Consider the following 25,410-nt stretch of genomic DNA (forward strand, 5'->3'; position numbering starts at 1 on the left):
TCAACACAAGAAAGAGATATTCCTTATCTATAAAGCAGTCGGATTATTTTCAGTGCAGCGGATTTTGAACTTTGTACAGCAGAATATCTCTAAATGCATGCAGGCGGGGACGATGTGCTTGCTCTTTTGTACACTTTGGTCCTAACTCCATTCAGCTGCAGCTTAAGCTCGCAGTTACTTTGTTTCGATGGCAAGTGCCGCGGTGAGTAAAATCACTTTACTTGCGTTTTAAGTTTTGTTTTCGAGCAAATGACTCAAATTACTTCGAAACTTTCTATAGGGTGTTTATAGCCAAAATTGTCCCAGTGGCAACCGTTTGTAACGCGACACTGCCGTATTCACCTACCGTCTTCGTCTGGATGGTGATTTCCAAACTTCAAGTTTAGAATGCGGTACTCGGAGAATATTTCGGCTACACTTATCCAGATAAAGGTTGGACTTGAATTTATAGAATGCTTGCGTGAGACAAGTAATTCGTTGTGTGAGGGACGAGGAGGCGAGGAACAGTACCCCAGACACTGCCGTTTATGCAATAGGCAGGAAACGTGCTTAAGGTCGGATGTTCCCAACCAGATCTTCCCGGTATACGTACTCGTTAAGGGGGGTTTGCGGAAACGGTACTCTACTATCGGTCATTTCCATAGCATCAATCAGGTGATAGAAAAATGCTCGGAATATAACCAGCCCTTATACATAGCATTCATTGATTACGAAAAAGCATTTGACTCAGTTGAAACCTCGGCGGTGATGCAGGCATTGCGAAATCAGGGGGTAGACGAGCCGTACGTGAAAGTGCTGGAAGACATATATTGGCTGCACAGCAACCATAGTTCTGCATAAAGAAAGTAACAAAATTCCCATAAAGAAAGGTGTTAGGCAAGGAGACACAATCTCCCCAGTACTATTCACAGCTTGCTTACAAGAAGTATTCAGAGACTTGGAATGGGAGCAGTTAGGGATAAGGGTAGGTGGAGAATACCTCAGTAATCTGCGATTTGCTGATGACATTGCCTTGGTAAGCAACTCGGGGGATGAACTGCAAATAATGATTGGTGACCTAGACAGGAAAAGTAGAAATGTAGGCTTGAAAATCAATATGCAGAAGACTAAGGTAATGTTCAGCAGCCTCGGAAAGGAACAGCAGTTTACAGTAGGTAGCGAGGTACTGGAAGTAGTAGGCGAATATGTCTACTTAGGACAGGTAGTAACCGCAGATCCGGGCCATGAAAAAGAAATAACAAGAAGAATAAGATTGGGATGGAGCGCATTTGGAAAGCACTCACAGATTAAGACTAGCAGCTTACCGGTATCGGTCGAGAGGAAAGTATATAACAGGAAAGTATATAACAGGAAAGTATATAACATCTTACCTGTACTCACCTATGGGGCTGAAACGTGGAGGCTAACCAAGAGAGTTCTACTTAAGCTGAGTACAACTCAGATGGCTATGGAACGAAAAATGGTAGGGGTAACATTAAGAGATAGGAAGCGTGCAGAGTGGGTCAGAGAAATAACTCAGGTTACCGACATTCTAGTGGAAATTAAGAAGAAATTGGCATGGGCAGGACATGTAGTGCGAAGAGAGGATAACCGATGGTCGCTTAGGGTAACAAACTGGATTCCAAGGGAAGGAAAGCGTAGCAGGGGGCGGCAGAAAGTTAGGTGGGCGGATGAGGTTAAGAAGTTCGCAGGGGTCAAGTGGATGCAGCTAGCACAGAATCGGGTTAAGTGGAGAACTATGGGAGAAGCCTTCGCCCTGCAGTGGGTATAGTCAGGCTGATGATGATGATGATGAAGGGGGTGATTTAATCGAGCAGGTACGCCCTCAAGGATAGCCCGGTATTCGAGCGTTTGTACAGCGTAGGTTACCATATGCATATTTTGAGTTTCAACGCGGTAAGCCGATGCCAAATAAATGAAACGATAGCTTTTTTGTGAAGCTTCATAGAAGAAAGCATCAATTTTTGATTATATTTAGTGGAGTAATTACCCCGTTGCCCTGACTCGTTAAGCAAGTTACAGCGAAGAGAAGTTCGTTACCCATGGATACACGTCCGTATCCGGCACAGCGCGCAAGAATAGAGCAACCAGAGTCCCAGCTATACTGCAAGGACACGGGATATAATGGCACTCCACTCTCAGATAAGGCGGCGGAGCATATGTTGGAAGCAGCGTACGAGGAAATACCTCTATGCAGTGTAGACAAGACTTGCTTGCAGGGACGACAATGGAAGACCCCTGGACAGAATTGTGCGGAGAGATAAGGAATGCTGTTTTCGGTGCACGAGTCGTACGCTTTAAGCTTTTTATGCCAATGCGCTCATCATCAGGCCTCTATGCGGCATCGGATGCAATAACGAGACCGAGAAATGCTGAGCGCTTCGTAAAACAAATTTTGTTTCAGAAAGAGAAGGCCGTGGTGATTTGATTTCTCGAATAACTTTTCATCATCTCTGGGAGATAGACAGAACTTACCCTTTTCATTTATTAGGTCGTCTTTAAATCGGCCGCTTGGCTGAAAAGCTCCTACACGTACCCCCTAATCAGGCCTACCGATTCGAACAGCCAAACGCACTGAATAGATCGGGTGCCAGCGGGAAAATATATTAAAGCTTTCGCAGCAATGCATGTCCCAAAAATCGTTTAACACTGGAATAAAATAATAAAATAAAATGAAACTACCCTCTCTCGGCTTTTTCGAGAAGAGAATTCACGTGCAAATTATTTTATTACCACTCATTTCACAGGCTGCTCGCTGTTGCTAAGAAGACACGAATAATTATCGTTAATCGTATTGATTGACAGAGTTCGCAACTCATCCGGCGTCTGTTCACCGACCCGATTCATCTATGCCGCCAATTCCTCACCGAGAGGAAGAAATAGTGTCAATTTTGTTTTCGAGTCCTGTGCAGATTTTGTGATGTCCGAACACAATGTAGTTCGTCTACTTCTCTCGTTCGTTTTGTTCGTTAATTTTTCACAGCTTCAGTTATCGCTCCCCTGCGTACCATGGCTAAGTTTAACACAAGTGCCCTGACTCGTTAAGCAAGTTACAGCGAAGAGAAGTTCGTTAACCAGTAATGGATACTCCCGTATCCGGCACAGCGCGCAAGAATAGAGCAACCCGATTCCCAGCTATACTGCAGCCAGTAACGCGTTAAAAACTGGGTTAAATGGAGCATGTCAGGACGGCGGACACCTCCCCGCGGAGCGCACTCGACTCTGGGCATCGAAAGATGCCTCCGCCGCCACCGGTCAGGACTTGGCACATACTCAAGCACTGCGTCCGGTGATACCGGCTACGCCTGTGCGCCGCCAAGAACGGTGTCGTAGCTGACTCGGACTACGCAGTGATTTGGGCGCAGAAATTGAATTATTGTAAAAATAGAGGGTTCATCAAGTACAAAAAATTCGTATTTTTGAAAGAACGCGACGGGATCTCGGATCGTAATGTCCGAGTTTTCTCATCGAATCGTACAGGTGTCGAAGACACCGTCATCATGCGCGCAGCTGAGAGGACATTCTGAGGTACTCCGATTCATTCATTTGAGACAGGCACGAAGACATTGTTTTATTCCTAGGGGCCCCCAGTAGCTTTCTGTTTGAATGGGGGAAAGGGCAATGGGGGGGGGGGGGGGCAGAGGGTTATTCCGAGAGGAGAAGTCTACAATATAATTCTGGCGATATAAAAAAAATTACTTGTGGTTTCACTCGGGTTAACCCTAGACGAATTGCGGAAGCAACGGCGGAAGCTTCTTTTGCCTGCTACATAATTCCCCTATCACGCCCTATCAGTGTAAGGTGCTACATTATTGGAGACACGTAAGCTCATCCTTTAAGGGTATGACGCGAGAGCGTAAGCTAGCAGCTCACATATAAAGTCATATGCTTAAACCAAGCGTATGGAAGTGCCTGCTTGTGGTAGGGGTAACGAGAATACAAACGGTTCTGGCAGGCTAATTCTGATATCACCCTACCATATGAAGGGAGTGACCCGAGTTGGCAGCTCCTGCCCGTGGCATAAGGGTAACGTGAATTCAAATGTCATGGCAGGCTGATTTTTTTATGAGGAGACCGTAGCTATGCCTCTTCACGGCGTAGCTGCGGTCACCCGACGTCTCGCTTTGGCTATCGTAGTAGTGCTTTCGCAATAAAAGGGGAATTGTGATGATTTAGAAAATGGAGTAGTATACAGACCCCACCTTGAATACATGCCTGATTGAATCATTCACATTGACGTCACCACGCATGCTACACGTGGTGCAGTGGCATCAAAATGAACTCTCCGGCGTTTTTAACTGAACGGTCAATGCCGCTTCTCTAACGGAGCTCCTCAGTTCAGTTCAGTCGTACAGTCGTGTCCGACTCTTCGTGACCCTATGGACCATGGTCACGCCACGCTTTCCGGTCTCTCACTATCTTCCTAACATCACATAACATCATCTGCTACGCCTCGAGGATGCCATCTAACCATCGAGTTCGCTGCCTACCCCTTCTCCGTCGACCCTCAACCTTTCCCAACATCAAATCTTTCTCCAGCGACTCCTCTCTTCTCAACGGAGCTCCTAGCTCGACGATATTTGCTATTTTAATTTTGGTTGCTTTCACGTCAACGAGGGATACGCGGGGCCGCCCGCTGCTTCTTCGCTCCTGTGTATCTCGAGCGGGACGCCGCGCCGCCCTCGCGGTTTCTAACACGTGAAGTTCGTCGAAAAATAGTAATTCCCGTCTGCAATAACGCCACGTAGCGGCAAGGTGTTTTGATAAACCTGTTTTCCCGTATCCTGGTGTGCGATCCATCGTCCCTTAACGACAGTTGCGCATACCCGTAGGGCCATGGACAGGATGGCCGTAATCTGCCTTCGTAGCTTCTTCGTATCTCCCCAAGAATGGAGAGGAGAAATCTCTTTAGAAAGCAAGCCTCCAAAGAGATAAAATGAACCTGCTCGTAGTTGGTAACGCGGAGAGAAGTGTTACCTAATTGCTTGATTCCGTCGGATCCAACTTCGCTGCTAATAACAGGCCTTGAAATAGTCCCCGCAAGAAACGCTTTAACCTAGCAAAACATGTTTGTCCTCGGTTGCACGAGCGATGTCGTGTAGGGTATTCCTAGAAGGAAGCTTTTCATTACGTACCCGATTACGGGCGACGGTTGTTGGCAAAGTGAAGCGGAAAGTGCGATTGAGCAACGAAGGGAAACGCGACTTGCGTTACTTCAACCGCTGTACGGCCACTGTACACCCTGCGGTGGTTCAGTGGTTATATGCGATGTTTTCTGGTTGTTGATCTCGAGGCCATGGAGGTCTTGTCTCTAGCGACCCCATTCCGGAGGAAGCAAAACGCGAAATCACCAGTGCGATGGCAGTTATAATGCTAAATAACCAGATGTAGCGAATTTTATTCGGAGCTCTATACACTACGCATGCTGGTAGCCCACGTGTAGCTCTGGGGCGTCCTGGCTATGTGCAAACGGGCCGCGCGGTGATCAGGACCCTATCTGACGCATGTTTCTTATTAATAAGCTAGCATTTCTACGGGTGCCCACCTTCCGTTTCGCGGTAGAATGCCAATTTTCACCAACGGTTTAGTGGTACGTATACGGGTACCTCAGTGGACCCTCAGACGAGCATCTCAACTTTGGTGTTTATACTATCTGCGAGTGTTGCGATGTGGGACAGTTGGTACGAATGGCATAACCTTAATACCGTTGCATCGAAAGATAGCGGACGCACAAAAAAAAAAAAAAAAAAAAGAAAACGCAACGCACAGCCTTCTCAACTGGTTAATGAAGGCCTCATTCCCGGCAGCTGTAATGCCACTGATGGCATACAATGGTCGTCACAATGCTGTGTCCTCGCCTCTTGATCACGTTCCACGAGCCACTCGCGATCTTACAAAATGTGTTACGCCCACTGATTTAGACTATAGAGTGGTACTTGTGACCACTACCAAGGTATAGGTTTCAGGCAACGTACATATTCACTCAAAAGTACAATTTTGGACGGACAGCCGCCGCTCTGGCTCAGCGCAACACAAACGACATGCAAAGGTCATGGGCTCGGATCCCAGTGGTGGTTATGTGATTGTATCTTCTACATTCGAATCGATTATTTTTCAGGTAACGTGTTGGCGCTAACTTGCTTCCCGGTGATCAACCCCAGCAGTGAGAAACAGCATTTTCATGGTTCCTTGGTTATAACGATCTTCGGTATAGGGTGGGGTGATATGGTGTCTGGGAATTAAAGTCATCATTGACGCGGAATATTAAGCATTAAGTAGCCTTTTGTTTGCTTCATACATGTACTATCGGGCATTGAATCGCCCAGGGAGTACGGACGTTTTAAATAAGCATATCGCTGGCGGAGGTAATTTTTTGTATAATCGTTTTCACAGCTGCTCGAAGGCAGCGAGCGGCCATCAGGAAAAGTTTTCCGTAACGATGCTACAATAGCTGGACTTGATGTGCGAAGCAATGCTTGCGTAGAGCGTGAAATGCGAGCTGCTGGTATAACACAAAAATGAATAACATGTAACCAGCATCTTGTCAGGGTAGAGGCATATACGCCGGGAAACGTGCCAACATGTCGACTCGTGGCATGGGCTCTTTCTCGCACCATGAGCAGACGCTTCAGAATGTGCACCCCTTGGAGCACGTAATGGACGTGCCACTCTCGGGCCAAAAGGTGACTCTGGCGATGCTGCGGTGCATATTTACGCCAGCGGCGGTGCTCCTTGCGCCTGTGTCCCCGGTAGTACGTCGTCTCCTGTCTGCTCAGCGCATTCCTTACTTATGTCCTGTTGTGTCCCTTTGCGCTCCCGATATCCTGACGTAAGCTGTTTTCATCTTTTTCTTTTTTGGAACCTCCTCTCTTTTTGCTGCCGTACCCAGGTAACCAGGTGGGACCGCTTGGGCGAGGCTCGCAGCGATGGGAGCCGGACAGAGCCAGCTGACCGCCGAAGAACTGCGAGACTACAGGGTGCGTGTGCCGACAGCAGTGAAAAAAGAACGAAATTGTTCTGAAACCGATTACATAGAGTTATCGGCTCGGGTAGTTTTTTTTTTTTTTTTTTTCATTCATACCCATCATTTGCTTGTTGCAGACTCACTAATGGTCCGCTCCAGTGGTATTACATATTGCTCGGGGCCCTGTAAATACTTTCACTGATTTTGCGGTACCGTTGGTTTCTTCCGCTGAACGGTGCGTGGGCTAAAATGAAAGCACCTCTCACGGTTGTATACGGAAATTGTCAGTTTTATCTAAGAGCGCATAAATTTTGATATTTCATAGATACACCGGTATAGAATTCGGATATCACAACACAAGGTGAGGTCAAGCAGCCGTGGGGTTGTCGTGCCCTTGCTCTTCCACCCTCCTCCTGTTCGCACATCTCTAACTGCTCTGTAAACAGAGAAGCTCACTGGCGGGAATTAACCCCGTAGGAATTGGATCCCTTGACGACACTTGATAAGTTCAATTGTGCATGCCGTTTGATCGAGGCAAGTGCTCAGCTGTTAGGAAATTCAAGAAAAGCAAAGTAACTAGTAAAAAAAAAAAAAAAAAAAACAAAAAAAAACGACGCAGTTCATTTGAAACCGGCAAGCCTCGTACGAATAATTTGCCCTTGCAGTATTTCCGAATAACTTTGACGCAACCTGAATACGTGATTCTGCCGTATAAGGTAGCTTTAGCTCTCGTAAGCGTTAAAGCACCATATTTATTAGTGTTTGTCTCCGCAGGAGCTGACGTTCCTGACAAAAAAGGAGATTCTTCAGTAAGTTTTTATCCTTTTTTATGATTCTTGTACTTCCAAACCACGCGGTTCTTAGTTTATTAATCTTTAAGTACGAGATTCGTTTTATTGCACTTACGCCGATTCATTCCATCGCCGACGTCTGGCGGCGCTCTACAGGCGAGCGTGTGACAGCGTGGAGGAGCGCGTGGAAGCCTAAAATAGCGAATTCATCCCGTGAGATCTCGTCCTGTGCCCGAATGTTCACATTCTGGGTCCCGGATGAACAGCAACCATGTGTCTGGAGAAGGAGAATAGGTGCCCGGATTTCGACTCTCGGCTTATATCGACATTCGCTCAAATTCGCCATCAACGGGAGCTAAAAGCATTTCACGCTTTACCAAAACCTCACAGGGCTGTTACCTGTATGAAATTCAACATTCAGTACAGCTACTTGAGTGAGTGGTAACATTGTCGAGTTAATATTATGCTCTGAAACAGCACTCGTGACGTAAGCATGGCTCCTACTTGTAGCCTTACTGTGCTCTGACCCCTTAGTGTGAGGCGTTGTCATGACAAATATGTGAACTCACTTCATGTTGAGCAATCATCATAGCATGTTTAGAGCAACAACACCGTGAAACCAGAAAATTTGTCCTGCGTATATATCGCTGTTGAAAGTGCCAGCACTAGCAAGACTAGAGCAGAGGTTGTGCTGCTGTTTTTTTCCGCTGAGATATGCCTTGCCCCGGCGAATCAGTTCGCCTTCGCGCAAGCTAGACATAACTCATTTTGGAATTGGGTTTATAGGTGAGTATAGGTGACACTATGTACAGTTTTATCATCACAGCTAGACACGCAGAAGGTAATGAAACGAGCGTGGTTGACCTGGAGGCGTTACCTGACCTTGAATGCCCTCTGTTTACCGTGTTTCTCGTATTCATTGCACAGCGCCTTCAAACGATTCCGGGCCATCGCCGCAGAGGAGGTGCACGCTGACAAGCAAGCCAGGATACCCGTCAGTTTCATCGAGCAGATGCCAGAGTTCAGGGTGAGCGCCGTGGTGGCGGTGACGACGAGGGCAAAACGGGATTCACAGTGATTATGTCGACAATTCCTGTCTCATGCTGCGTTGCTATTAGTAATATATTCTCTTACCATATTGGCCCTGAGGGACAGTGTTATTGGCACTAAGAATAAACTTCGAGTTGCGGCATGTTTGATCGTTTCATAAGAGGCCGTTTATGTCGAAATGCGTGGCTCTCCCCATGGCCTTATCTATTGACGTGTGACGACGCATGTGTCCGAAGAGGAACTTAGTAGATTCTTTGAGCTGCATCTGCTATGTTCGTACTCGCTGCTGACGAAATTGTGGCGCACTAAATATGTGTCATGTACAAGCTGTCCGAGTCAAGACGGGCCATCGATGGTTATAGAAAACGTAAGCTTTCATCCGAATTTAGATGAAGTGAATGCTGTTGGCATTCACTTAATTTACCGGGTAGCATTGTTTTCTTTTCGAGTACTTCAATAACTGGTCAATATTAAATAAACGTTTTTAAGCACTGTTCCAAATGTTCGGGAGTGAATTGGAAAGTTGCCGAGCACCACGACAATTGACCTACCTAGATGTTTCCAGGGAGCTCGCCTTAGCTTAGCGCTCCTTTCTTTTTTTTTTTTTTTTTTTTTCGGTGAAAGTTAAAGCCAGCGAAGTTTAAAAATCCCGTATGACTTCGTTGTCCTTGCACAGTAATGAGCCACGATTACAGTTATACAATATCTTGTCCGCGGTCTGTTATAAAGCGCTGCCAGCTTGATTCGTGGCTTCTGCGCTCCTCACGACAAGGCTTTGCGGTATTCATGGGTCCAATATAATTGTCAACGGCTGCTGACACCGTGCTTTTCCGGCGCGTCGGCTGCAGCAGCTGGACAGCAGCCAAGTGAAACCGAATCGTGAGCAGTACAGAAACCGTAAATTTTTCAGTGCCTCACTAAATCGCGGATAAGGGTTCAAACATGTAATCGTGGTTAAACTTCGCGGATATTTCATTTTTGCCGAATAAAAAGCGCTACGTTATAGGGCTGCCTCGTCAGAATCGTTTAGGTCGGAAAACTTTCGTGGCACTAGACAACTTGCCAATTGACACCTGAACGCTGAAATGAATGTCTATAATCGAAATTATTTAATGTGGGCTACAACCAGAGTAGGCGGAACAAAAACATACTGCATGGTACGTTAGATGAACCGTAACAACATTCACTCATTTTTATTTCGGAAGAAAACTTGTTTTTTTTTTTTTTTTTTTAATACTGATCCATCTTAACTAAGGTAATGTTCAACAGCCTCGGGAAGGAACAGCAGTTTACATTAGGTAGCGAAATAGTGGAAGTAGTAGGCGAATATGTCTACTTAGGACAGGTAGTAACCGCAGATCCAGACCATGAAAAGGAAATAACAAGAAGAATAAGATTGGGATGGAGCGCATTTGGCAAGCACTCTCAGATTATGACTAGCAGCTTACCGGTGTCGCTAAAGAGGAAAGTATACAACAGTTGCATCTTGCCTGTACTCACCTATGGTGCTGAAACGTGGAGGCTAACCAAGAGAGTTCTACTTAAGTTGAGGACAACCCAGAGGGCTATGTAACGAAAAATCGTAGGAGTAACATTAAGAGATAGAAAGCGTGCAGAGTGGGTCAGAGAAATAACTCAAGTTACCGACATTTTAGTGGAAATTAAGAAGAAGAAATGGACGTGGGCAGGACATGTAGTGCGAGGAGAGGATAACCGATGGTCGCTTAGGGTAACAAACTGGATTCCAAGGGAAGGAAAGCGTAGCAGGGGGCGGCAGAAAGTTAGGTGGGCGGATGAGATTGAGAAGTTCGCAGGGGTCAAGTGGATGCAGCTAGCACAGAACCGGGTTAAGTGGAGACATATGGGAGAGGCCTTCGGCCTGCAGTGAGTATAATCAGGCTGATGATGATGATCTTAACTGCGAGAACTTGTACTATGCATAAGCTAAATGTTCCAGGGGCTTTGATAAAAGACTGGTTAGGCTATCTGAATGAATTCAGCTGAGCTGTATTGGGTCCAACTTTACTCGTCGGCAACATTTCTTCCTTCAACAAAGCTAATTATTAATTAGACAATTTATCCGATGTTTAACATGTTTTGCTTTAGGAAGAAAACAATAGTTCGGAAATTGCAGATAGTTTCCAAAAACGGCTAGCTTGAATATTTGCACCAAAGTATACCAGACACGTAGCCTTATATACCGGCTTTAAAAGTAAGCTCGCAAGATACATGAGCTACCTCATGGAATCAACTCCCTCGCCTAATGCACACGCATTTCAGCGCCGCCCTAAATAGGTAGGTAGGTTTATTTTTAAAAGCCAGTAAAAAGGCAGCGTAATTAGTGAACGCTTCAAATACTTTCGGGGGTCAAAGAGTACGAGACACGGGCGTGCGGGAGAAAAATGTGAGCTTGCTTGAAATGTGTGCAAGTAGACGGGGGCATGCATGCTGTATCCGTTGGTGACAATACCACGCGATCCAGTCACGAAGCAGAGCTGAAATAAATTTGTTCCGACAACATGCGTTCCGTAATCTTTCTCTGTCGATACTGTTTCCGCAGTCTTTATCGAAAGAGTAAGCTGATTAGTCAGTACTAATAATTAAGCTCAGAGAAGGCAAAAAAAAAAAAGGCGCTGCAGACTAAGCCACGTGACTTTAGACAGCTGTCAGCTGATTTAGTATGGCTAGGACTTCTCCTTTAAATCATATCAGCATTTACTTTTCGCTGGGGCACCCGACACGGCAGACTATCTATGCAGGTATCGCACGACTGATTTTGTCATCAATTGATTGTAGCAGTCCTCACTGGTTAGAGACCTCTGATGCACAAAAGAGATGATGGCGCAGCGTGTTGGTTATATGAATGCATTAGACTCCCTTTATACTGGTCTTCGAGGCTGATGGCGTTCCCCCCCCCCCCCCCCCCCCTCCCTGTACGTTGACAGGAAACGGCACTGCCGGCGGCAAGCACCACTACTAAGCAAAACGCAAACGTCGGGATATTAAGATCTGCGCAGGCGCACGTTTTAAGTACGTAAAGCGGTGGAAAGTCGTAAGCTAATTACCGACCCTTATCTTTTACCACAATCATGCTGCAGAAACTTCATTTTAACCATGCGGTCATACTTGTGATAAGAAAAAGACATTTCACATGCCATTTACGGGAGGCTTGTCCCCACCGGAGGTTCGAGATGAGCTTGCGGACGTCCCACAGTATGTTTACCGCAGCGCGTTGCGTGTTTCTCAGTTTCAGGCAGCTTTTTTGTCCTTTTCCGCGGCGTGTAACAGTGGGATCGTAACAGCCGTTCATAGCTCCGCTGGTGCCGTTATAAACGGAGCATTGTGGGTACCTGTGCACGTCGCAGGTCGCACACGGGAACTGAGCTTGAAAATCTCTACGAACAAGAAGCCCCCCCGGTGGACGTTCACGTAGTCCGGTGATTGTCCCGCGTTTGTGCCATCTCGGGCCCAACTATTTTTTTGCTTCGCCAAGCGTTTAAATGAGAAGAGGCGGCCATTACGCTTACTCACGCGAGACGGTTATTATATGTCATTGGTCGCTGAGAGTATACAATTAGCCTCCTAGCGTGTTTAACCACACTATTGTTCTCCGGTTTGACGACCCGCTAATTCGCCACTCCAAATGAACCCCTCCTCCTTCTTTTATTCTTTTGAACGCTCCAGCTGCCTAGCTGCACGAAACTGAGTCACAGGCCAAGCACTTTATCAAACTGTTCAGCGATGATGCTGACAGTGGTTTGTGTTAAGATACCTATGGCTCAACGAGTCTGTCGGGACGCCGGTGATTGAAAGAGGTAGTTAATTACCGCGGTCTGATCTGACGGCGCTGTAGTGTACTGTTATGCAAGACAAAGAAACAATACAACATATCCTTGCCCAGCGTAAAGCCAGCGACACAATCTAAAATGCAATGGCTCCTAATAGTAGATACATATGAGGGGCTCCTACAGGATTGGCGGAGAAGAGCAAGAGAGTAGTTTGAAAGAGGAAAGAAAATTGTCGCTTTATTTGAAGGAACTTAGCGTGTTATGAAATAATCGGAAGGAGAGGATTACCGCCACCTCGATACAAAGGGAATCATCATCATCATCAGCCTGGCTATACCCAATGCAGGGCGAAGGCCTCTCCCATTTTCCTCCAACTAACCCGGTCCTGTGCTAGCTGCATCCACTTGACCCCAGTGAATTTCCTAATCTCACTTACCCATCTAGTTTTCTGCCGCTCCCTGCTACGCTTACTTCCCTTGGAATTCAATTGGTTACTTATAGGGACCATCAGTTATCCTCTCTTCGAACTACATGTCTTGCCCATACCCATTTCTTCTTCAAGTAATTCCTTTCACCCACTCTGCACGCTTCCAATCTTGTAAAGTTGCACCTACCATTTTCCGTTCCATGGTCCTCTGCGTTGTCCTCAACTTAAGTACAACCCTTTTCAGTTAACCTCCATGTTTCAGCCCCATAGGTCAGTGCCGGTAGGATGCAACTGTTATACGCTTTCTACTTGAGTGATACTGGTAAGCTGCTAGTCATAACGTTTGAGTACCTTCAAAATACGCTCCAGATCATTTGTCAGTAGTTACACTTGGTCCCCTGAGTTAGATAACAAGGCAATGTCATTAGCGAATCGCTGATTACTGATATTCTCCATCGACTCTGATACTGCTCCTATTCCATGCCTTTGAATACACTCTCTAAGCAAGCTGTAAATAGCACTGGGAGATCGTGTCTCCTTGCCTAACACCTGTATAGGAATTTTATCAATTTCTTTATGCAGAACTATGGTTGCTGTGCAGTCGCTATAGATATCTTCCAGTACTTTCACATATCGCTCACCTACACCCTGATCTCGCAATGCCTGCATGACAGCTGAGGTTTTGCGATCGAATCAAAGGTTTCTCGTAGTCAAAGAATGGTATAGGGGCTGGTTATATTCCTGTTTGATCCTTTGGTTCATTAAAGTCTAAGGTAGCCCTTATCCTATTAGCGATCACCTCGGTAAATACCTTGTATGTAACTGATACTAAGCTGATTATTCTGTAATTGTTCAAGCCCTTAGCGTCCCCTTTCTGCTACTACTATATATGCTACTAATTATATTTCTTATACTGAGTGGACCCGCTTAGAGTGGACGGCATAAAAGATGTAACTACGTTTACCGCATAAAAATGCGTACAAACTCGTGCAAGGTGCATAGGTGCCCGCCGATCAATTCCCGCCCATAAAATCGGCCAGTTACCACTCTCCAGAGGCCTGCTCAGGATTTTTTGCTCACAAAGCTGGCAACGCTGAAGAACAGAGCCTTTACAATTGTCGAGTTAATACAATCTTGCGTCATCTGGATGACCTTCAATCAGGCATGGAGCAGGCTACGTGTTTGTAATAAACGAAAGTGTGGAAACGGCTGCCATGCAACACGCAATTGCATATGGTCACCATAATGCACTGCACTCCAGTACACTGATCCACTTCGCCCATCCTCGTTTAAATGACTGCGCAGTGCAATCCTTTCCGAGACCGACTGCTGCGGGTCTTCTCATCGTGCAAAGACGACCGCATGTCCTTCGAGGACTTCCTGGACCTCCTCAGCGTACTCAGCGAGGAGGCGCCCATAGACGTCAAGGCCGAGTACGCCTTTCAGATATACGGTGAGAAAGCCACGTGCCTCCGAGTACTCTGCTGCTCTGTGGCACTGGACAATATTTTAGCGCACGTTACAGTGGGGGACACCATCCCGAATTTGTCTAAAAATAGTGGAGAAGGAAACGCCTGCTTCTAGGAAAGAGAGCAATGGTTAGCCTTGACCGCCTAGTAAAGAGCAGAGACATTAGTCTGCCAACCAAGATCCGTATAACTCGTGCTATGGTCTTTCCAGTTGTGATGTATGGATGCGAGAGTTGGACTGTGAAGAAGGCTGACCGCCGAAGAATTGACGCGTTTGAATTGTGGTGCTGGCGAAGACTCTTAAGAGTTCCTTGGACTGCCAGAAGATCAAATCAGTCGATATTGTCGACCATAAACCCTGACTGCTCATTGGAGGGTCAAATTCTAAAGTTAAAGCTCAGCTACTTTGGTCATCTGATGAGAAGAGAGGAGTCGCTGGAGAAAGATTTGATGTTGGGAAAGGTTGAGGGTCGCCGGAGAAGGGGTAGGCAGCGAACGCGATGGTTAGATGGCATCCTCGAGGCACTGCAGATGAAGTTATGTGAAGTTAGGAAGATAGTGAGAGACCGGAAAGCGTGGCGTGACATGGCCCATAGGGTCACGAAGAGTCGGACACGACTGAACGACTGAACTGAGAACTGAGTGGAGAAGGACAGTTTTTTTTTTTTCATAGTGTGGCGGGAGAACGCTCCCCTATGCCCGGGAACCCGAGACAATGTACGCGCGTCAAGTCTTGTTTTTTCTTAAGTTCCCGGTGTGGGAGGTTTATCTGTGCTCCACTTCACGAGATCAATTAAGCAGGTTAGCTTACCTTAATTACAATCTAACGGGGAGTTATTTCAGTCTCAGAATACGTTAATGAAATCAAATCCTCTGTTCATGGCCTTTTCTGCCATTGAGGTAAGATTAATTCCTCCTGAAGCGTCAAGTGAACTCGTATACTCTTTCTTCATATAAGTGCGATGACGGCATGTTTCGAGACGGTAATTATTGGACAGAGTGAAATTATGTCGACTCATAATTTATGATGTGAATCATGCCAATATATTTTGTGCATTGAAAATTTAATATCTCCTGTCGTGGCTGATACTGCTAAAAAAGTCAGGACAGGGCATTTCTTCAATATTCGTGAAGTCGTGGAATTGCTCTTCAATTCCTCTTAACTCTACGTTGTAGTGTATGATGCAACTATACGACATATTTAACAGCGCGGTCATCGATCATCGATCATTTAGGGGTTAAGGGTTCGCAAAGTCATGCAACCAAACCTTCGGGCTTCGGACGTCTTGAGCGTTCGGGGAGGAATAATTCCTGTTACCAGAGTATTCCCGATGCACAGCTTACCCGCGCTAACATTAGTGTCCTTGGCAGTTATGCTCCTGATCTCGTCATGAGCGCACGCATGCATTGGGGATGCAGACATGGATGATGATGGAGTGCTGGGTGAAGACGACCTGGAGGAGGTGATCCGGCGGCTGACGTCGTGGGACTCCGGCTGCCGTCTGGAGACCCCCGACGTGCAAAGGATCATCGAGCAGGTACTGGCCGAGGCAGACCTCGACCGGAGCGGCCACATGTCACTCATGGAGTTCCAGCATTGCATGCTCAAGAACCCAGATTTTGCCAGGTTTGTCCAGCGCTAAAATCTCTATAGCGTTTCTCTTTCGAGCTCTGCCACAATCCGGAACTGGCTAATTGGGCTGACTTGTATATTAGGTGACTCTTGAAACATTTCTATTGTAAAGCTTCACTTTATATGGTGACCTTTTTGTGATGCATGATGTGTTCATTACGCGATAGGAAGTTCGCTAGGGTAGCTTTCCTAAAACTGGTAAGGTAAAAGCTCAGTCTGGCATTAGCGGGGAAAAAAGGAAAATGTCCATTTTTGCAAATTTTTAAACTGTGCTTGCATTCAACTCAATGGACTCCTCCTCAGCGCTTTATGCAGTCATGCAGAGAAGCACACCAGTTTCTGTTGGAACATATGGCAGTGTGATTAGACTTCTGTAAGGCTTGCTTGCTCCTGGACTCAAAATGCATTTGATTGGCTCGCAGCAAGCGATACCAGTGGACAAACATAAATATGCAAAGGACCATGTTTTCTGGTGAGATATATTCAAAGCTTGCAAGAGAACGGCACTGGAAGACGATTTCCACTATGCACGTCACTAGTTTTTTTTTTTATTTAGTTATTGGTACTGCGACCTTTTCAAGCTCTTAGAGAATGAGCATACAATATGCAAGTTAACAATATATGGAAGCAGTAGGCATAAATTCAAGCTATTAAAAGATCTGTATATTCAAAACAGAATAAGACATAAAACGAAAATGAAAAAAAAAAAGAAATACAAAATACAGATGCAAGACAAGGATGCAATATAGTGCCAAGCATGTAAGGAAAATTAAATGTGGGTTTCAAACATTTTCAGTTAAGTTTGTGATACTGCGGCATTGGTTAGGTCATTCCAGTCTGTAATTGTTCTTGAGAAATAAGAATACTTGCAGGAGTTAACTCCTGGATTCAGAGGTGTCTAAAATCGTTCCGTTGTGTTATATTATACTCAGATGAGTACAATATAATGTTCGAGGTGTCAATATTGTAGTGACCTTTGATTAATTGAAAAAAACTTTAAGCAACATATGCGGTTTCTTTGAGAGACTGGAAGCAAACCGCTTTGGTTAAGATGACTGCTAGACGTACGACCATATGAGTTATAAATAAACCGGACGGCTTTCTTTTGGATTTGGAGTGTTAGTTTTAGTGTAAGGGTCCGAGATTATGACAGCATATTCTAGCAAGCGCCGTATAATAGTGTTATATTTGGGCAAACTACATCGGGAGGAATGAACTTCAAAGCACGTCCAAGGAAAAAGAGCTTGCGGATGGCATTAGCAGTGCGCTATCGATATGATCTGTCCAGGATAGGTTATTGCAGATCTGAAGCCCTAGGTACTAGATTCAGCGCTCTAGTAATTTTGACTGGTTGATGCGTAATCAGAAAATGTTCGCACTGGATATCTACGCTTCATATGGCTCCTGTAAAAACGTAATGTTAGCATTCTGAAAGCTTGTATGATAAAGCTATTGCGACGAAGTGGCGGCAATGCCGTTGGCAAGAAGTGAGGAGGCTTGAAATTCACTGAAATAAACTCTTCATTGGCCTGACTTGCACCCGTAAAAGCACTAAACAATCAGCGGTGTTGATAGCAGCAAGCATGCTCGTCGACCTAAGAAGGCCCGTCGCACGCGCCAGTGCTCAATTTAAAAGCGCCGAAGAAATATCTAGATAAAGCCGAGGACCGTGACTAGCACAACCCGGAACATTGAAAAAACACGCATCAGCGGCTGGAATTTTAAAGATACATTTCGACGAATCTTGCGCGAAAAGAAAATGATAACGCGTCGTATCGCGATAGCGAGCATGAACAAACAAAAAATACAGAATCGGCCCGTGCGCTAGAATCAGTGATAAGTCGCATGCCGGCAGCTGTCGAAAAAGAACAAATAAAGATTTGAATCGTTCGCGGAACTATCACACATCGAGGGAGGAGATACTACTTATGGAGCTGGAAACTCGTACTTCGTTAGCAACCTCCAGCAGAACATAAATTCAGAGGACCCGCCGTGGAGGCTCAGTGGTTATGGCGGTCGGCTGCTAATACTAAGGTCGCGGTTTCGATACCGGTAGCGGAGGTCACATTTATACGGCCGCGAAACGCAGATATTTCCTGCAGTGCTGTCCGTGTGATGTGAATGCACGATAAGGAACCCTGAAGTGGTCTAACTTAATTCGGAACTCTCGACTACAATGCCGCCGCTTAAAAAATGATAAAAAATTGGTGCAAAAGGACGCTTCTTTCTTTAGATGTTTTTGCTCCCTTTGGCTAGAAAAAAGAAAACACCGCCAAATCTCTTTAACGGCGCTTCCGGCACTGTAACGCCTCTCTACGTACTGTAAGATGCGTTTTACCCGTTTTTGGGACTGTGGTAAACATCTGGAGCTGTCCACCCAGTGGCAAGTTCTTTGTAGCAACCACACGCCGATGTCTTCAAGTCTGGCACAGGATGCTCCGAATTCCACCATTTTTGTGCCATGTGACAGAAACTTGTCTCTGGTTGGTAATACATCTGCAAAGCTCAGCAAGACGGTTGCGAGAAAGTGCTTACAAGAGCAATGTGTGCGTACACTGGAACATCAACCTGAGAAAAATGTGCCCAACAAAGCATCACCATACCAAGCACTGACGAATCAGGCTGATACAATGCTTTGCGTCGATTCTCTAGTACGCATTATTTCACCTTGTTTTCCTGAGAAAGCTTTGAAGCACTTTTATTTTGATGCAAGAGTATAATGCTGTAGTTATTGCTGAGTTACACTGGGTACATGTGTTTATTTAAGCTGCGCGCTTTTTTTTTTTTTGTTTGATTTCTGAATTTTATATATTCCACCCTGAATTCCCATGTGTCGCTACCGGAGATAGATCCTGCAATTTACAGTTTCAGAACAGAGGCCTTCGAACAACCGTTCATTTTGCAAGGGTAAAACTAGGAGCACGCAACACATGCCTACTTGTGTACGGGAGTTTTTTGGGAGCCGCTAGGGAGGAAGCCTTGCTAGAAGCACATCACACACGTTCCATTAATATGGTAATCAGCGCCTTGAGTTCTAGCGCATTGAGTTCTGCAGGCACTTTGCCTACTGATGCTGTACTGCACTAGCATTAATTTCTAAAAAAAAAAAACAAAGAAAAAAAGAAGCTTCCTGGAGCTCATAGTCACCTTCCAGGTGAAAATACATGTGTACCGATTCCTTTTCAATACTTCTTGCAGCTCGTTCAGCCTACGGTTGTGAATCAGTCTGTGCTGTGCTACGCATCAAACAACTCCCACAGCGGTTACCAGAGGGGGCAAGAGGAGGATAGTGTTCGTGCCGTCACGGCCGAGCGGCATCCCAGGAGCCCCACTGTCACTGCGGCCTTCATGCAACACAGATACTCTACCCCGCCCTTCCCCTCCCCTTCCTTTTGTTTTCTCTGATTAAACGGTATCGACTCACACCGTGTGATTGTGCTGTCTCCCTGCATGCTCATACAAGGGCGACAAGCGGGCCCCAGGTGGCGAGGGCTGTACCTGTACCCAGGCGACATAGATGCCGCCAGCCTGTGATGAGGAAAGACGTGCCCTTGTCAGCCCCCGACGTCGTGCACAGTGACCCTGCTGCAGCGAGACAAAGAAGATCGGAATATGTGCTCGACAGTATACGTTGCCATTACAGTTCTGACATTTGGTTTGGCGCTTTTGTTAACAGAAAAAACTGACGTCATTCGTTATTCACTGAGTGATGCGTAACAATGTGTGCATGCATAAGGTGTAGCTGTCAGCGCTCGGCTAGAGAACAGACGCCTTAGAAGAAAATAGACAATACCAGTACATCGCTTATTACTAGCAGTGCAACCGTGTGGCAGAGCTCTCTAGCTGAATATAACCGGAAGTCCAGTGTATGGGTAATGCTATACGAGACTGAAGCAAAAAAAGCAGGAATGTTGTATTTGCTTTAAGTATACAAAATTTCGGGGCAAAGACTTGTGCATGATTGTCCTGGTACGTTATATATATTGAGGGTACGTTTCGCCGATGCAAACGGTGTATTTGCGTATCTCGCAACGTTTTATAGTATGTTCGGTAAATTTCCATCCACTATTGGTCGTAAAAGGGGGCGAACATTCTAGTTGGTACGATTTCTGTCCAGAATATAGGGAGGTTGCGGTGGTAAGTACGTGTGCATGGAGTTCGCCAGCGATGACCTGTTCGTGTATATACAATTTTGCGTGTATGCATACAAAATTATTCCTCACAGTTTCAGTGCAAACACGAGGAATATACGTGATTATATGCCGTGTGAGAAAGTCCGCTTCATGAATGTTGAGGCTTCCTTGCGTCGAGTCGTGCTCTTCAGTCGATGCTGAGTGAGCACCGCATCTGATCTGCTCGCATGTGGCTACGGCTGAGGAGAACCGTTCAGCGCGCACTGATCTTGTGCTCCTGGGAGCCTAAACTCGTACACAAATCATCTCGAGGAAACGAAGTTGAAGGTTGGGCGCTCACGAAGTCTTCCCGAAACAACGCCGAATGTTTACCCAGAAGCCAATCTTCCGCGCTTTGGCTTTTCGGCTACACCTTTGTGAATTGCGGTGGAGCACACCCTATCCTTGGCAGGCTGGCTGGCCTAGCTGGTCGCCGCCGCTGTACCAGTGTAGGCATTAAAAACAAAGAAAAGAAATCGACATGCTTTTTGCATTGGCTTGAGGTTTATTGTTCAAGATTAGGCCTAATTGATGACCACCCTATCTTCACTGTCTGCCGGTAAAGAATGTGCAGCGTGACACCTCTTACGGATTCCAAGTATGGGCATCTCGAGTCCCAGCATACACATAGGCACTACAAAGGTTCAAGTAGAATCGGAGATGCTAGTGTTAGTTTGCTTAGGTTACAAGCAGATTGAGGCGAGGAAGGGCATGTTTAATATTAAAGCGACTGGTGCTCATCGCGCGTAACCAGCAGTTATTTGCGGAAATTCAGAGACGCAAGAAGTGGGAAATCGCCCCTACAGCTCCTCAAAAATTGCGAATGCAACTTGTTACTTGCGCACGTTTTGCGGGGAAGAGCACGTGGCTCTTCCCCGAATGACGGGCATACGTCGGACGAGGCTTCAGCCTTCAGCCTGCAGTGACTTCCGCCGTTCTTCTAACAAGAAACGACTTGATACGTCACATGTACCTTTAAAAACTTCTATGTAGAAATTAATTCGTATATTTGAATGCTGTACCTATCCGAGGCAATACATTAGATTTAGCTATGGGCGACAGGTAAAACGCAAATGCTACAATTCGTGCTCGAATGGAAGAATGGGAACATTTTGGTTTATACAGGATAAATACTTTCCCGGTTTATTGCCAATTAGCATATACGCCGGTCGCGCTTCGGAAACTAAGGGCATTTATTTCTGTTGGGAAATTAATCTTGTATGTCTGCGTTCTCGCTCAAACTTATGTTCGCGTTTCGTTATTTCACTTGTGTCACTCCTCTATGCTGACAGTGTTGTAAATGGCGACGACTAGCGGATTGAGTAAACTTGGCACGTCAAGACGGATGGTTTCGTTTCCTTACAAAAATGATAGGGGTGCACCTAAGCCTCCTTGCGTGCTTAAACGCCAAACATTGCGAGTTCCTTGCCCTCTTCCTTTGCAAACTCGTTCCGCGTTTCGTTATTTTTACAAATTCTAAATATTTACTCTACTCGGGTTTTGGACTTTTCAGCTATTTTTCTTTTCAATCGTTTTCGTTTCTTATATTTCCTTTTATTACTTATTTACACTTTTATCTCTACTTTTTTTATGTTCTTATATTTTTTTACTCACTGTCGCATTTGTCGTTTCCCTCAGCAACCTCTAGCGTCGTTACGCTAGACAAGGAGAATTGTGGATGGGCTCTCAGGAAAGCTAAATGTGCAAAAGTTGCGTAGGGTGTTTGCAGTGTGTGTGTGGGGTTTTTCTTCGAGAAAGGACAACTCGAACAAACCTGTTTCGAAGCGTATATACGAGCTGGAGGTCTTGGTTTATGCCGCTTATTTGTGTGGTAGTAAGTTAACGGCTTCTTTTTTTTTTCTTTAGGGATGCTAAGGATGTTGTTATTCAGTTGAGAGTCGGCAGAGCTTTGCGTGAATTCGTTGTTATATCCCACTGGATTCGAGAATTTATTCGTGGGTATTTGAGAGCAACTGTACGACCTTGTCGTTTTCTTCATCCGCGATTTTAGTTGGATTACCTTGGTCATGCATGCAAAAACCTGAGATGCGATATATGCGACCTCGCTGTTCCCTCCACCACTGTAAAGGACCATGTACAGTGCAGGCTCGAGTGAAGGTGTTCTAAAACGAGTAAAAAATGGCATTGCTCCTCGAGGTTAAGCATTCTTTTAAGGCGAAAACCTTTAATGGCTCATCGTCGTCGTCAGCAAAAGTGTCACGCTTTTGCGGCGGCTCTGATTGGTCGTGACGGGATGACGTCATGGAGGCCTCGACCAATCACAAAGCACCACCACAGTATGTGCGAATGCGCCTTATATGGCCATACGCCAATCAATGATCAGTAAATAACTAATGGTCAATTAATTAATTTTTCGAGAATTATTGACTGATTAAATAGTCGATAATACGTATTACTAATTAATGTATAATTAAGTAATAATTATTACTTATAATTAATGGCGCTCATCCTGTAGAATCAACCACAAAACAGTAAACGTAGACCGACTGCGAAGATACAAGGAGCGCGATCTCGTCGCTAATAAGCTGATGTCATCTCCCCAAAATGCTCACACCTGAGGACAGGCAATGTGAAAGAGTAGACGCGCGCTTTACTCGTAGCAGCATTCGTCGCTACATGCGCAACAGTCGCGTAGCAGAATGCAGCACTCAGGCTTTCGCCTTCTACCACTTTAGTCGCCAAGGTGTCCTCGAAGTTTTTTTTAGACTACATAGCGGGAATTTGCGATTAAAGCGTGGTTGGAAGAGAAAGGAATTTTTTGCCTTGTAGAGTTACGGTCTACTATGCAAAAATGATGAAACTAATAGGCGTGTTTACTTGGACTGCTGGGACAAAGTTTTTTTCTAGGATGACCTTCAAGGGACTATAAAGCAAGATTTTCCGCTTAACCCTCACGGTATCGGGTGTTTCTCGATTGAAAACGATGATAGTATTCCACATGATCATAAAATGGTGCTGAGCCTTCATAATATATGAAGAAGTAGTATAGTAGCACATCTTGAAGCCCGGCAAGTAAGAGAATACTTTTTGGAAGCCATTGCACGGTAGTGTGAAATTATCAAACTTCTGGATCCAGTGCCCGGGGTGCCGCATATTGAAACATCAAAGATAATGAAATACATTTTAGTGATGTTGCCTTAGTCGAATTTTGCGGCTGAGGGTTCTTACGCGTTTAGTGTACGTTTTGAGCGCGGTAAGAAAAAAAGTCGGCATGGCAAAGTAATTTGCGCGGTCGGCTGGGAAAGGGAAGGGTGATGGTACGAGTGCTGGCGTGGACACGGTTCACTTATTTTTCTCATTTTATTCTTACTGATTATTGGCAGCTTGTGAGGACACGTGGTGGCGACAACTCGTGCTCACACCACTGCTCGTATCATCATCTCTTTCGTCTGGCCGTTGTACCTTTCGCTCTTGGCCTCAAGGTGAAGGTTAACAAACTCGTTCAATACAGAGTCTAGTCGCTTTGAACAACGGCATAGTGACATGGCACAATTTTCGAACGTGAGCCTTAGGATCAATTTGGGTTTCTTTAATGACTCATTAGCCGAAGCTCCAAGCTTTTTATCTCCATTGTGCGCATCGAGGGGTGACAACACAATTCCAACGACGTGAAAACTGAAACACACTTTCGAGTTGCTGCATTCTAAGGCGAGGCGTTGAATAACGACAATTTATAGCAAATCTCACACGTTTCTGACACCAGAAAATGAAAAATGCGAACGGCAATTGTTCTGGTTCGATGCAAAAGATCGATGCCCCTTATCCTCTCACATTTTGGTTTTGTTGCCGCCGGTCTTATAGTTTCGTACGAGGTCAATGTCCAAGGGATTCCATTATTTTATTTATTTTATTTATTTATTCGATACTGTCAATCCCATCAGGGATCGTAACAGGGAGGGCACTGAAAAGTACAGAGGCACAAAAAATAACAATGGTAAATAATCGAAGTACATAAAAAATATGACACGAGATTATACATAAGAAGATATATGTATACCAATTAAACAAGAATGAGGAGCATGTGACAAGATTTTGGCGTACAAATAATACCACAAGCGAAAACACAAACGGAAGGAATAACTTCGTAGTGACATAAGAACTCAATAATTACTGTGATATAAGTAGTTGAGTTTCGACACGTGCGCTGAAGGAATTTAATGATGGGTTAGTAACAATTGATGTGTTCAAGGTGTTCCATTCGCGTATAACACGAGGAAAGTATGAATATTTGAAAGTGTCAGTACGGAATGAAAACTCGTTTAGAGTGCGTATGTGATTATTACGTGTTTGTCGAGTTTGTGATTTTGATATGTATCTTGAAGTGTCGATTTTTAATTGATTGTGTATGAGTTGGTACATGGTTTTAAAGCGTGCTAGTTTTGCTCTGTTTTGAAGGGTTAGTAGTCCTGCGTGTTTAAGTAGTTCTGTTGGTGAATCTGTCAACCTGTGTTTGTTAAATATACATCTGACACTTATGAATTCACTTATGAGACTTTTTGAGCAGGTAAAGATCCACGGACTTGCACCTTGATGAACTCGCCTTTCCCGCACTACCCGAGCCGCTCAAACGCTGAATTTTCTCGCAACCCATGGGTATCGCATCTGCATATGCAAAGACCAGCCCACACACGCTCGGCAGGTCGGTACTGATATCGGCTCGAGACATGCGTGCCCACTAGGCGTTCGCATACGCATTTGCCACCGATGCCGCATCTGGCTTTCCTGTCAGGCTTTGAGTAGGCCCTTGAGCCATTAAACCAGACCAGTCATAATCGTCATTGCATACGAATTCGCGCAGTGTCCGACAAACTTGTGGGCGTCGGTTCCGCTTGGCGCGCTGATAAGCAGGCTCATTAAGCTAATGCCCTGGCGTTCAAACTGTGGAACCACACGGGGAGTGAAGGCTGTGCGATTATTCGCGGGACATCTTGGCCGCGAAACGAGCGTTGGCTTCGCAGGCATAGCCAGCAGTTTCTTCTAAGCTAGAGAGATACAGCTCCTCGAATTGAAGCTGCATCGGTGTGGGAAGAATAGCTTTTTTTTTTTATGCGTTCGAAATTGCAACGGAGGCTCTGATGGAGGTTCTGTGGATTCG

General features: G+C 45.4%; 1 protein-coding gene across 6 annotated transcripts in view; it reads left to right on the forward strand.

Annotated features, from left to right (window-relative positions):
- Window positions 1-19,545, forward strand: part of LOC146178762 (calcium and integrin-binding protein 1-like) — a 39,102-nt gene extending 19,557 nt beyond the window's left edge. For all 6 annotated transcript variants that reach the window (XM_084578537.1, XM_084578536.1, XM_084578540.1 and 3 more), the window contains 6 exons: window positions 6,890-6,977; window positions 7,739-7,773; window positions 8,683-8,782; window positions 14,326-14,473; window positions 15,909-16,116; window positions 19,321-19,545. In XM_084578537.1, the coding sequence (XP_084434663.1) occupies window positions 6,927-6,977; window positions 7,739-7,773; window positions 8,683-8,782; window positions 14,326-14,473; window positions 15,909-16,116; window positions 19,321-19,342 (564 nt within the window). In that variant the 5' untranslated portion in view covers window positions 6,890-6,926 and the 3' untranslated portion in view covers window positions 19,343-19,545. The remainder of the gene's footprint in view (window positions 1-6,889; window positions 6,978-7,738; window positions 7,774-8,682; window positions 8,783-14,325; window positions 14,474-15,908; window positions 16,117-19,320) is intronic.
- The last annotated feature ends 5,865 nt before the right edge of the window (window positions 19,546-25,410 follow it).

The sequence above is a fragment of the Amblyomma maculatum genome, chromosome 9 (genome assembly GCF_055883805.1).
Source record: "Amblyomma maculatum isolate TAMU_Amacu chromosome 9, ASM5588380v1, whole genome shotgun sequence".
Taxonomy (NCBI): Eukaryota; Metazoa; Arthropoda; class Arachnida; order Ixodida; family Ixodidae; genus Amblyomma; species Amblyomma maculatum.